The sequence below is a fragment of the Sycon ciliatum genome, chromosome 3 (genome assembly GCF_964019385.1).
Source record: "Sycon ciliatum chromosome 3, ocSycCili1.1, whole genome shotgun sequence".
Classification (NCBI taxonomy): Eukaryota; Metazoa; Porifera; class Calcarea; order Leucosolenida; family Sycettidae; genus Sycon; species Sycon ciliatum.
Window position 1 is genome coordinate 6,934,394 of NC_088645.1, and position 13,547 is coordinate 6,947,940.

Genomic DNA, 13,547 nt, shown 5'->3' on the forward strand with positions numbered 1-13,547 from the left:
ACAGTCATGGGTTTGGCTGGCGTTGTGTGGATGGGCAGGGCTCATCGGTTTTTAGGCTTAGGTTTAGCCTGTGTTTTTTTGTGTGTGCGTGGCTAGACAGCAATGCAGTGTTTCTTCTCTTCTCTTTAACATTCACCTCTCTTTCTTTCTTCTGGCTTTGGTTGCCCTGTTTTATTCTGGGGAGCTACATGCGTTGGTCCTGTGGCTACTTTTGCTGTTTGCGGTTGCGTCTCTCTATGCGTTGGTCCTGTGGCTACTTTTGCTGTTTGCGGTTGCGTCTCTCTGCGTATTGTGTTTTATTTGGTCATACCGAGGACGGTATGTGTTTTTTTGGTCGGGATATTGTGGTAGATTTGGTGTCACGTGTTTGTTTCGTCTTGGTCGCTGTGGACACGCGTCATTGGTTGGTGGTGTTGTGCGCATGCGCGAAACTGTGTGAGCTAGTCTTTGGTCTGTCGTCTTGTCAAGATGTGGTCGTTTTCCGTGTTCTTGGTTATTCGTCAATAAAAGAGTGTAAAAAGGCAGTCCAGTGGTGGCGGTTGAGCTGATGCAGTGATGGAGAAGTAGTGTTAGACTAACAACTACAACATTGTCACTACAGTAAAACCTGTAACTACAGACCACCGTGACTAGCGACCAGCCTGGTACTACCGACCACTTGGCCAGGCACGGACGGTCTCACATTCATAATGCACTGTGACTAGCGACTACCTGCTGAACGTGACCAGCGACCGCCTTTTCTTGTCCCAAAGACGATTTTTGACCTGTAACTAGCGACCGCGATGTAGGAAATCAAATGTTGCTCGAAGCTCCTTCTTGAAATTTTGCTGATTTTCCATGGTCCTGAAAGGACTCTTTCAATACTACAGCTGAACAAATGAACGCAGGTCATTTTGACCGTGGAGTCGGTGTGGACTGCACTATACCTGTCAAAATTTCAAGCGCTGTCAAGGATAAACATGTCAGATAGGAAATGTTTTGGAGAGTGCATCGAAAGTAACGTCGTAAGCTAGTTCGTCGTCCAGTATACTCGTCCACAAGACTTCTTCGCTACTGGGGACGATGGGGGTGATTCAGCTTCGCTCTCGACATCAACATCAGATCCCAAAAATTCTCATCTTCGCTCAGCAGACCCGCCGTCATGGCCTGGCTGATAACCTGACCAAGCCCCGGCCATGCACAGCGATCGTCTGGCTCTGCGAGCTACCCTAGTATCACTGGACACGGACATTGTCAGTCTTTGCACGGTAGCTACTTGAACTAGACTGCCAAACAAGTGTTTGAAAGATTTTTAGAAGATGATCGCCACCGATTCATGAATGAAGCACAGCGTAAATACGCTCGACAACAACATTATTCATTCCGTCATTTTTCATTTTTTTTTACGAAAACCCAAAGACATGTTTTAGCTGACCGTGGCCCATACATAGTTTAAAAAGATTATTTTCTTTCATTGCTACCGTAAAAGCCCGTAAATACGCCCTCAACCGGCGTACGCGCCCAGGTGCCCTGTGCCAACACTCTTGTCCCATCTTCTAGCCCACATCCGTGTGAACGCCCATGGGTGACGACACGGGCCCAATAACAGTTACACAGCACCGTGCACGCACAGCTCCATGTGCATGTACGGTACTGTAGTATAACTATAGTGTACAGTGCACTGTGCTAACCGTAAATATACCTTTCCCTGGTTTGATAAATAATCTCTGTTAACCAGGTACTTTATTCCCGTAGCTATGCAGAAGACGTTACTTCAGTAACGTATGGCGCTAGCCAGGGTCCACACAGCTTTAATTCCCGTAGCTATGCAGAAGACGTTACTTCAGTAACGTCTGGCGCTAGCCAGGGTCCACACAGCTTTAATTTGGTATTTGTTTGTTTGTGTGTTTGTTTGTTTGTTTGTTTGTGTCACGCCTGGCGCTATCCCGTATCTGTCCCGTATCTGTCCCGTATCTGTGACTACAAAGGCTCTACAGGATTGTACATAACAGCTGTCCACAATATTTGCGGGCTCCTGTATCTGTCCCGTACCGTACCAATATTCGTCGTATTATGCATACGACTCCCTGATGTAGAGTGGGATTTGGAAAGAAATAGGGAGACGAGGAGGAAATTAAATTAGAATAGACGCCGATAAGGTGATAGGATGCGTCAGCATAAACATACTTTGGAAGAGAGATCCCGTCGTCTCCAAAATAAGCGTGAACGAGCGATTTAGTGCCGGTCACAGGAAACGTCGGAAGAGAGATCCCGTCGACTCCAGAACGCCCGTGGTCGGTAGAGTCCGGCGGTACCAGGCAACGTCAGGACAGACATTCCGTTGAGTCCAGAACGCCCGTGATCGGCAGAGTCTAAGCCGGTCCCAGGAAACGTCAGGACAGACATCCCGTCGAGTCCAGAACGCCGTGATCGGCAGAGTCAGCGCCGGTCCCAGTAAACGTCAGGACAGACATCCCGTCGACGTGCAGAAAAACAAAATCTGCAGCCTCTTTTGCCGTCGAACAGGATACGTATTTATATAGGAGACTGTAAAGTTATGTAATGTCCAAATTTCGACGTGAGCAGCAGGTCACTCGCGTTGATTGTTTCGACGTGCGAGCCAAATAACGCGAGCTGAACTTTCGCGTCGCAGACATCCCGTCGACGCGCAGAAAAACTAAATCTGCAGCCTCTTTTGCCGTCGGACAGGATACGTATTTTAGGAGACTGTAAAGTTATGTAATGTGCTCCTCAGGCAACCATGCATTCGGCGTCGTCATTGGCTCAACAGGTCAATGTAGACGTATTACTACAAAAAGGCCAGAAAATCCGATTCCTGTATTAAAATCAACTAATGTTCGCTGGCGATTTAATTTCGCTGATTTCGCCGCTTGGTACCAACCGGACAAAGTAAATCGCAGGCCAACGTTTGTCATATAGGCAAATGATGCATGATTGAGCAATGGATGCATGTGAGAGCAAAAATACCGATCGATTTCAAATTTGACGTGAAACTGCGCGTCACGTCGGAAATAACGTGCATCTTAACCTCTCTAATAGAGAGGTTTCTATTTCTCATCGGCCAAAATTTGTTGATTTACAATATAAGGAGATAAAAATTAAAGAAGGAGCAAAACAAGAGTAGATGATTATTAGAGAAACAACAATCCGCAATAAATTCTGCAAATACTTTTGCCTAACTCATAATATTCAAACCGATTGAAACGTTTTTGCAATACAGTGATGTGGCCAATGAACGGAAAAAGACAATTCCATCAGTTCTTATAACATGTACGATGAGCTAGGCAAAAAAGCATAAAAGCATAGCGTAGGGCCCTGAGCTTCCAAGCTCTCTCGTTTGGTATTTGTGTGTGTGTTTGTTTGTTTGTTTGTGTCACGCCTGGCGCTATCGTATCTGACGGCAAAAAAGCATAGGATGTTATAAATTTTTCAATTCTCCTATTTTTTCAGGCATATCCTGGGATTCGAACCCGCACTATCGCCCTACATGCATTCCCCCATACACTTCGCATTCATACCCATTCTTCCAAGTTGCTTCACGTTATTATCTTGCGTTTGAAAGCCCTATTTGAATATTGCGGGCAGCTGTATGTGGCCAGCTGTGTTTGATGGTACGGTACGGTACGGGAGACGGTGTCGTATTACCCTCGATCGTACCTGCCCCGTACCTATCCCCTACCGTACCGTGCCATCAAAGACGGCTGGCCACAATGCATATTCAAGTAGGGCTTTCAAATGCAAGATCACAATGTGAAACAACTTGGAAGAATTAGTATGTATGCGAAGTGTATCGGGGGATGCATGCAAGCTAACGTCCCGCTGGATACCGCTGTTCTGGGGGGAGAGAAGCTCCGTCTGGAGCATTATACATCAGCTGAACTATGTCACGCTGATGGCCAGTCGTCAACGACCGTCAGAGTGTGGATGCTTCCGCGCATCATGCGTCCCGTCCCAGCCTTCGACTGGACAGAGGAACTGAAACGCTGGCCGCATCTCAGTGACCTCGTACCTGCAAGCAACGAGTCCAGAGTGGATCTGTTGATTGGTCTCAATGCGCCGCAGCTGCACATTTCACTTGCCGAACGATTCTGCAGTGAGGGAGGTCCAATTGCCAGGAAGACACCGTTGGGCTGGGTACTGTTCGGCGAAGGTCCGACTGACAGCGCATCAGAGATGACGGAACAATCACTACTGGCTGTAAGTGACAGTACACTGATAAACACCGTCAACAAGTTCTGGGACCTCGAGAGCGTTGGCATGCAGGCCAAGAGCACATCATCCTACCTGACTCCGGATGAGCGTGAGGCTGACGCAATGACCGTGCAAAGTCTCCACCACAACGGCACACGGTTCGTTGTCGGCATCCCATGGCGAGGCGACGGTAGCAAGCCAAAGATTCAGCAGAGATCGGAACAGTACGCCAGGAAGCGGCTCTGCTCGCTACACCGTCTGTTCCAGAAAAATCCTACTGTACAGCTGCGCTACTCAGAAGTGCTTCAGAACTACCTGAAGAAGGGCTACATTCACACAGTATCAACGTCCGCAGTTCAGGCTGCTGGTGTCGACCAGTGGATTGTGCCTCATTTCCCAGTAATCAGAGAAGACAAGGCCACAACAAAGTTCGCGTGGTGTTTGACGGCTCAGCCAAGGTGCACGGAGAGTGCATCAACGATCTCATGCACACCGGTCCGAAGTTGCAGAGTGACTTGGTGAAAGTTTTACTCCGCTTCTGTCATCAGCCGATCGCACTTGCCGCAGATATCTCTGAGATGTTCTTACAAGTCGAGCTGCGCGAGACGGATCGCAAGTACCATCGGTTCATGTGGAGTGAGTCACCACAGGACCCAGTGGTGTTCTTTGAGTTCTGCCGGGTTGTATTCGGCATGCGTGCATCACCTTACCTCGCAGGAAGAGCACTGAAAGCAACGGCAGAGAAATTCAGCAGCGAGGCTGGCGCCGAGGTAGCAAAGGCCATTGATGACAACTTCTACGTGGACGACTTGCTGATGTCGCTACCGTCAGCACAATCTGCAATCGTCACTCGGAGTGACCTTCAACAAGTTACACAGCGTGGTGGTTTTCACTTGCGGAAGTGGATGAGCAATACGGAAGCGGTGTTGGATTCCATCCCACCGGAAGATCGAGCCAGCAACAAGATGATGACCATAGCCAGCAGTGAACTGCCACCTCTTCCTCACAAGGCTCTTGGAGTCGCCTGGGAGCCAGATGATGACCAGTTCACATTCATCTATCCAGAACCGAGCAACGTCCAGTTCACACGGCGAGGAGTGCTCAGTCAAATGTGCCGACTGTTTGATCCCAGAGGACAGCTGTGTCCATTCACCATCCGCAGTCGCATTCTCTTCCAAGCCACCTGCATCCGTGGAACAGACTGGGATGATCCTCTGGACAGTGATCAAGCATCAGAGTGGCAGCAATGGTTCTCAGAGTTCCCAAGTCTGAGAGATGTGAAGGCAAGCCGATGCTTCACCGAGATCAGTTCAGATCAGCCTCTGACACTCCACACTTTCACAGACGCGTCTGCATCAGCTTACGCCGCCGTGACGTACGCCCGACAAGAGCGTGATGACGGGACTGCAAAGGTGACATTAGCGCTCGCCAAGGCAAGACCAACACCTATCAAGCGCAAGACCATCCCCATGCTGGAACTGCAAGGTGCAGTGCTAGGCACTCGGTTGAGCTGCTCAGTGGGTGAGGCACTTGATGTTCCTGTATCACGGCAGTACTTCTACACTGACTTGATGAATGTGTTGTACTGGGTAAGATCGCCCAGCAGGAAATTCAAGATCGAAGTCGGAAACCGCATCTCGGAGATCCAAGAGTTCAGTAATGCAAGTCAATGGTGTCACGTCAGCGCCACAGTCAACCCAGCTGATATGCCAAGTCGAGGTGTTGGTGCGACGCAGCTGGCCGATGATGCAACATGGTGGACAGGTCCAGCCTTCTTGTCCAAGCCCACCTCCACATGGCCCAGTAAGCACATCGTGCCGCCAGCAGAGCTTCCAGGTCAATTGAAACGAGAGATCACGATGGTGGCCACTACGCAAGAGCTGCCCACAAGCCGTCTTCATCCAGACCACTTCTCCTCCTGGGATCACCTCGTACGGATAACCGCATGGTGTCGACGATTCGTCAACAATGCTAGGCGACGCAGCACGCAAGCCGCCAGTCCTGAGATTGCGACCAAGTCCGTAACTCTACCAACTGGGAGAAACGTCTCCGTGCCAGAGTTGACAGTGTCCGAGCTATGGAGTGCTAAGTGGGTATGGATCAGCTTGGCTCAGCGAGAGGTTTATGGCAGAACGTTTGCAGATGTCACAGGAGGCAAGGGCCTCTCAGCATCCTCACCGCTACAAAAGCTTCAACCAGTACTAGATGCCACTAGTGGCGTTGGTGTTCTCAAGGTCAATGGGAGACTTCGCACTGCACACCATCTACCACCCGGCATTCGGACACCAGTGATTTTACCGAGAAGTCACAGAAGAACAAAGCTAATCATCGCAGCAGCCGATGCGAACGCCAATCATGCCGTCGGTACGAACCACCTTCTATCACTGCTCGCTGGTGAATACTGGATAGTCAAAGGCAAGGCAGCAGTCAAAGAGCACAGGAGCAAGTGCATTCTCTGTCGGAAGCGCTACGTCAAGACGGCAACACCAGCAATGGCACCGCTTCCTAACTTCAGAACGTCTGGACCACAACAACCATTTGCGAAGGTCGGAGTGGACTATGCTGGACCATTCCACACACGCCAGGGTCGTGGTCGATCTCAGGCCAAGCGGTATGTATGTGTCTTCACCTGTCTCCTGACCAGAGCATGTCACTTTGAGCTCGTCTACTCTCTAGATACTGCCGGTTTCCTGCTAGCTCTGAGCCGGTTCACTAAGCGCCGCGGAGTGCCACAAAAGATGGTGTCCGACAACGGTACCAACTTCGTCGCGGCAGATCAAGAACTGAGAGCAGCTGTGAAGTCACTGGACAACTCCAGGCTTGCCGCGGAGATGACGTCACGTGGCATCTCGTGGGCATTCAACCCACCAAGGGCGCCTCATTTCGGCGGTGTGTTTGAGGTGATGGTCAAATCCATGAAAAGAGTGCTACAGGGTGTGCTGTACAGAGCTGATTTGACAGACGAGGAATTACACACGGCACTGGTTAACGCCGAAGACCTCATCAATAGTCGTCCTCTCTGCACCATGACGTCAGATGTTGAGGACCTTCAGCCATTGACACCACAGCATTTCCTAGTTGGACATGCCAATTCTACAATGGCCGCTGAAGTCAACATAACTACAGAGACGCAAGTTCACCCAAGGAAGCGATGGGAGGTCGTACAGCGCATCATCGACGATGTGTGGAAGCGCTGGCTAAAAGAAATCGTCCCAAAGCTGAACGTTCAAGTGAAGTGGTTACAGAAGCAGCGTAACGTTCAGGAAGGAGACGTTGTGCTTGTGATGGACGAGCACACCGCAAGGTCACACTGGCCGCTTGGGCGTGTGACAGAGGTCTATCCTGGCAAGGATGGTATTGTTCGAGTAGTGAAGGTCAAGGTGGCTGAGAGATTCTACAAGCGAGCTGTTCATCGGCTTGTGCCCCTTGAAGTCGAAGGTACTGAGTGAACACTACTTGCAGTCTGTTAGTTCACTTCATTGCTACGTTATTTGCACTTTCTTTTCTTAGACTCACTCAGATGCTAGTTATCACTCTTCGTTCGTGAGGGAGGTATGTTAGATTTGTTCTAGAATATTCCGGTCTTTCTTTTGTTTTGATAGTTGTAGTCCAGTGCATTAGTGCTGGTCATGCTTGGTAGGTCGACTGAGACTCATTCATGGCTGTTACATGCATTGTATGCTATAGCCTAGCCGTAGCTGACCACTGTTACGGATGTCCAATCCAGGTCAGTGTTTGACCTTTCTATGCCCCGGCCTTATGCATTCACATGTTGTCACCATTCATGTCTGAGTGTGTAACCTGAGCACACTCTCTATGTGCATCGTACCATATCCGAGCATGAATAGTTTAGTAATCTACGCACTGTCCTGCCGTGCTCGTTTTCTATATCTTCCGTTGTTCTCATGTTCTTGAAGTTAGTTGTTTTAGTTTACAGTCTTCGTACCTTTCGTAATGTAGGTTCTTTACTGATTGCTGCAGTGCATTAAGTTGGAACAGGCCCAATACACAGCACCGTGCACGCACAGCTCCATGTGCATGTACGGTACTGTAGTATAACTATAGTGTACAGTGCACTGTGCTAACCGTAAATATACCTTTCCCTGGTTTGATAAATAATCTCTGTTAACCAGGTACTTTATTCCCGTAGCTATGCAGAAGACGTTACTTCAGTAACGTATGGCGCTAGCCAGGGTCCACACAGCTTTAATTTGGTATTTGTGTGTGTGTTTGTTTGTTTGTTTGTGTCACGCCTGGCGCTATCCGTATCTGACGGCAAAAAAGCATAGGATGTTATAAATTTTTCAATTCTCCTATTTTTCAGGCATATCCTGGGATTCGAACCCGCACTATCGCCCTACATGCATTCCCCCATACACTTCGCATTCATACCCATTCTTCCAAGTTGCTTCACGTTATTATCTTGCGTTTGAAAGCCCTATTTGAATATTGCGGGCAGCTGTATGTGGCCAGCTGTGTTTGATGGTACGGTACGGTACGGGAGACGGTGTCGTATTACCCTCGATCGTACCTGTCCCGTACCTATCCCCTACCGTACCGTGCCACGGCTGGCCACAATGCATATTCAAGTAGGGCTTTCAAATGCAAGATCACAATGTGAAACAACTTGGAAGAATTAGTATGTATGCGAAGTGTATCGGGGGATGCATGCAGGGCGCGCGATAGTGCGGGTTCGAATCCCAGGTTATGTCTTAAAAAAAAGGATTTTTTTAAAGAATTTATAACATCCCTATGCTTTTTTTTGTCTAGGTCATCAAGGCAAAAAAGCATAGCGTAGGGCCCTGAGCTTCCAAGCTCTCTCGTTGCGCCCTTTAACCCATTCAGCGCTACTGGGCCTTGCCTATGGTACTCTGCATATAAAATGCTAAAAACAAGGCAAATAGAAAGTTCTAAAACTCCTGGGTTCTGGCAACTGGGTCCTCAAATATTTTGGAAATGATTGCCAAGACTATCAACCACAGGGTGACAGAATCGATACAGTCCCCGAAAAGAATAGCGCTTCACAATAGGGGACGCAAGTTTGCTCAAATTGCGTGAAATACGCTAAATGTGTGCAATTGCGACTGAAAGATCGCTGAAAAGAGAAGAAAAAAAGACGCATAGTGTTACCAAGCGGGATTCGTACCGACGACCTATCGTACAAGAGGCAGGATCATGATCCAACTGACTAACAGTACTTTTACACACCTGATAGTGACGGAAATCACTATATATCCCATGACGTCTATAGACGTCATCCCGCGCATGGGGGGCATTTTCAATGACGTCTATAGACGTCATCAGCGTTCAATGGGTTAAGAGGGGGTGCTGTACGAGCTGATAATAGCAATTACAAAAACCAAGGAGATTTTAGCGTCCAGAGTCTCAAACCAAAGAATGATACAGTGCACGGTGACCCGAGATCTATAAATTATCATCAGGTGCATGCAGCTTAAAGAGTCAATGTCTGTATCGACCATACATCATCGGAAATGGCCAAAATTCTGATCTCGCTCGAAATTGACTCCCTTTATCCCTGGGTGGACCTCATTCACACGCTATGACGGCAGATTTTAGTTCAGACACAAGTCAAATGGTAGCAATCATCCCGCCATTTTTCACAAATCTACATTCAACATGTACATGTACATGATTGTAGTTGAAGACTTACTGCTGCACGTGGGTACGGGAGCAGACCAATGACCAGTCCCATTGCACTGGATAGTTTCAGGACCATTCAAAGAAAAGCCAGTAGTACATTGATAGCTAACATTGTTCCCGTACAGAAACGATGTGGTAGTCAATGAAGGAGACCTTGTGCCATGTGCAGGTACACCAGGGTTAGAACATGTGACATCTGCATGTAATTTGACAGGTTGAAAACAGAAATACCAGCATGATGACACTGCCAAGTTGCCTGATGAAGGGCATCAAATTTGGCGTTGTTATCACCATTTTTCAACAGTGGTGATAACAACATTGGCAATTGATGTAAGATACTTAAAAAGGGGAACTTCACCCAAAAATCACAACTTCATGGTCCGTAGAGTTTTGGACGCTGAGTTTAGTTCAGAAACAAGTCAAATGGTAGCAATCATACCGCCAATTTTCACAAATCTACACTCAACATGTACATGTAGTTGAAGACTTACTGTTGCACGTGGGTACGGGGGCAGACCAGTGACCAGTCCCATTACACTGGATAGTTCCAGAGCCATTCAAAGAAAAGCCAGTAGTACACTGATATTTGATAGCACTGTTGTACGGAAACAATGTGGTAGTCAATGAAGGAGATGTTGCGCCATTCAAAGGTACACCAGGGTGAAAACATGTGACACCTGCATGTGAAGTGACAGGTTGAAAGGAGAAAACCCAACATGATGACACTGCCAAGTTACATGGCTCATCACCTGGTGAAGGATATTAATACAATTTAGCGTCGTTATCACCACTATTCAACAGTGGTGATGAAAACACGTCATTGGGGGTGAACGGTTAATTGGTTACAAGCCGGTGGGGGGGGGGGGGGCACTATTCAAGAGAGGGCTTTATGTTTTCACTGGCTCTTAGAGACTAGCGCACTATTCAAGATAGGGCTCTAATCACGCGAGTACAGTAATATCAATTATTACAAAAACCAAGGAGATGTTAGTGGCCGGAGTCTCAAACCAGAGAACGGTGGAGTACATGCTGACTTAAGATCTGAATTATCAGGATGCCCCACATGCTCGCATGCCTCAAATTCTCAAAACGTCATGCCCCGATTATGTGTCGTCAAGAGTACATAACCCCCCAAGAGTTTGCACCTCCAGCAATGGGGCCTGCGATGGCAGAACTTTACATAACGTGACGAACCCGTATACATTATTTGCACCCTGTGCATGATAGATACAGGGTTGTACGCAACCCTGCTTTGGGTTCAACTCTCTTGTGGTCACTTTGAACTGTTTGCCAGCGTAAGCTTTTGAACCAGGTCACGTGATGTGAAGTTCTGCCGTCGCAGCACTGCATAGGGGTTGTGCAGGCAGTTGCACATTCTTGGGGGTTATGTACTCTTGCCGTCGTGTAAATGCACACGTTTGCACAGTGTACAGCTTTGGCCAAAACAACCGACCGACCCACGTGCTGAAGCAGCGCTAAGGCTCATGCAGCCCCTGCAGCCATGGGATTGGTTTTCGTACTGTGCATGGCGTAATGGAAGTGCAAAAGTGGCGCTACTTTTGACTCGCGGATCGGATATCTTTGTCCACAGCTGCATATACACCACTGTTAAAATTGCTGTAAGTCTACTGTCCGTTATCCAATCCCACCACTGAGGAATCATTGGAAAGGTGAGAGAAGAAAAGCTCCAGTGATACGTTGTTTGACTTTGCGCGACGCCTGATTACTGAGCGTCGAAGACCGAAGCGCAAATACGCTTGAAATTATTTCGAAAGTTGGCAGTGCTCAGAATGCCTCCTGGAAACAAAATGATCTGCTTGAACTTAAACAAAATTATTACTGTTCTACGTCTGTGTCTTTCCCTCAAACCAGTGAATATTCTACGGTGAGTTGAACTTGCAGAACCGACGGGTTTGGAGGGCGTTGGCAGGGTATCTCGCCCAGGCGCAACAGGGTAGCTCTCAAAAACCATGATAGCGGATCTGTTGTTCCTGCTGGGTAGCTACTGGCCATATTCGGAGAGTGGATATCTAAGAGACCAAGAAGAGGAATTTCGAAACTGACTACTGAATTTAGAATTTTTAAAACTGTTTCAGTCAACTCGTCACTCAGTTCACACCAGCCAACACGGTTCAATCCAGCAATGGGATTAATCAATACATGCAATAAGAATAAACACAAGGAAAACGGTTCGGGATAATAAATTAGGACACTCAGGATCTGGCCGCCATTCTCGGGCTCTCTCTCTTGATCTCCTCGACCTTGCGCCAGGATCCGTCAATATGTACAATCACTACAACAAGTATCACGTGCGACCTACGTCGCTGGTAGACTGCATGGTACTACCCAGCGCTAGGGATAGGGCATGCCAAGTATGTGGTGAATGCGTACAGAAGGAACACAGTGCAGGTAGGTCTAGGATGCTTCTAGCATACTAGTATCAGCAGATTACTGAAAGCGCATCAATGACAGAGACAAAACATACATTACAACAAGAGTCATGCAACTATCAGCCATAGTTCAGTGGGACTACCACATTTCCTCCCTTCTTAGAAAAGACCAGCGGTCTACTGATAACGACTTGGCTTTCGAGTCGTACGCTGCGGACGGCCAGCAGCTGGCGGAACAGTACTAGGTGTTGCGGCCGTTGGACTGCCGGGAGCTGATGGAACTGTGGAATCTAGCGGAGTAGCTGTTGCTACTACCTCCGTCGGATCCACTTGCAGACGGTCAAGATGACGGCGGAAAGTCACTCCCTCTTCGGTCGTAATGACTGCATCATGTGGTGTTGCTGTGACGATGGTAGCTTTCTCAGTTGAGCCAGAGGGTTGCTTGACAAACACTGCTTGTCCAGGCACCAAAGTGCGGGATTTTGCTTGGTGAGCTGCGTCGAAAGTCACCTTGGATGCTGCCTTGTGCTGAGCATCGCGTTCACGCACTTCCTCGTCTATCTCGTCGTCATCTTCGGCAGTAGCCATGTTATCTACTGGCTGAAGCTGCCTGAGTGGAGTACGATAACCTCCTCGTAGTAGGAGATCTCCCGGCGGTTTGCCGGTAGTGGTGTTGATAGCTGATCGAACAGCTTTGAGCGCCACACGAAGAGCGTCGTCTGCTCGTGGCATGCCGGATTTCCGCATATGTTGCTTCAATGTCCGGTGGAGACGCTCAACAGGGTTCTGACGTGGTGTGTAAGGCACAGTGCGTTCGTGGCTGATGCCCCACGATTCAAGCTGGTTGCGGAACTCGTCGCTGCAGAACTGTGCACCGTTGTCGGAGATGACGTGCCGTGGCATGCCGAACAGCGTGAAGATCTGCTCCAGCGCCTTGATGATGTCCCTGGTCTTCTCAGCTGGTAAGCGGACAACTGCTGGATACCGACTGTACAAGTCCAGAAGGCTGAAGAAGGCGCTTTGCTGGTAATAAAACACATCAATAGCGACGGTGTGCCAGGCGTGTGGAGGTAGGTCGCGTGGTTTCAGCGGTACTGGTCGTATAGCAGCTTCTGTCGCACATGGTGTACAGCTGGCTAGGAAATGTCGAGTTGCCGTGTTCCAACCGGGCCACCACACAGTCTCCTTGAGTTGAGCCAGTGTCCTGTCTCGACCAAGGTGTCCCTCGTGAGCCAGGTTCAGTACGTGTTGAGCTGCCGATGCTGGAATCACCACTCTTTCCCCTCTCAGAATGAGAAAGTCCGA

At 48.6% G+C, this 13,547-nt stretch overlaps 1 protein-coding gene across 1 annotated transcript in view; it reads right to left on the reverse strand.

Annotated features, from left to right (window-relative positions):
* The window catches only part of LOC135811297 (uncharacterized), a 119,918-nt gene that overhangs the window by 22,254 nt on the left and 84,117 nt on the right, over positions 1-13,547 (reverse strand). The window contains exons 14-15 of the mRNA XM_065324513.1: positions 10,344-10,529; positions 9,863-10,048 (exon numbers count right to left, since the gene is read on the reverse strand). Coding sequence (XP_065180585.1) covers positions 9,863-10,048; positions 10,344-10,529 — 372 coding nt within the window. The remainder of the gene's footprint in view (positions 1-9,862; positions 10,049-10,343; positions 10,530-13,547) is intronic.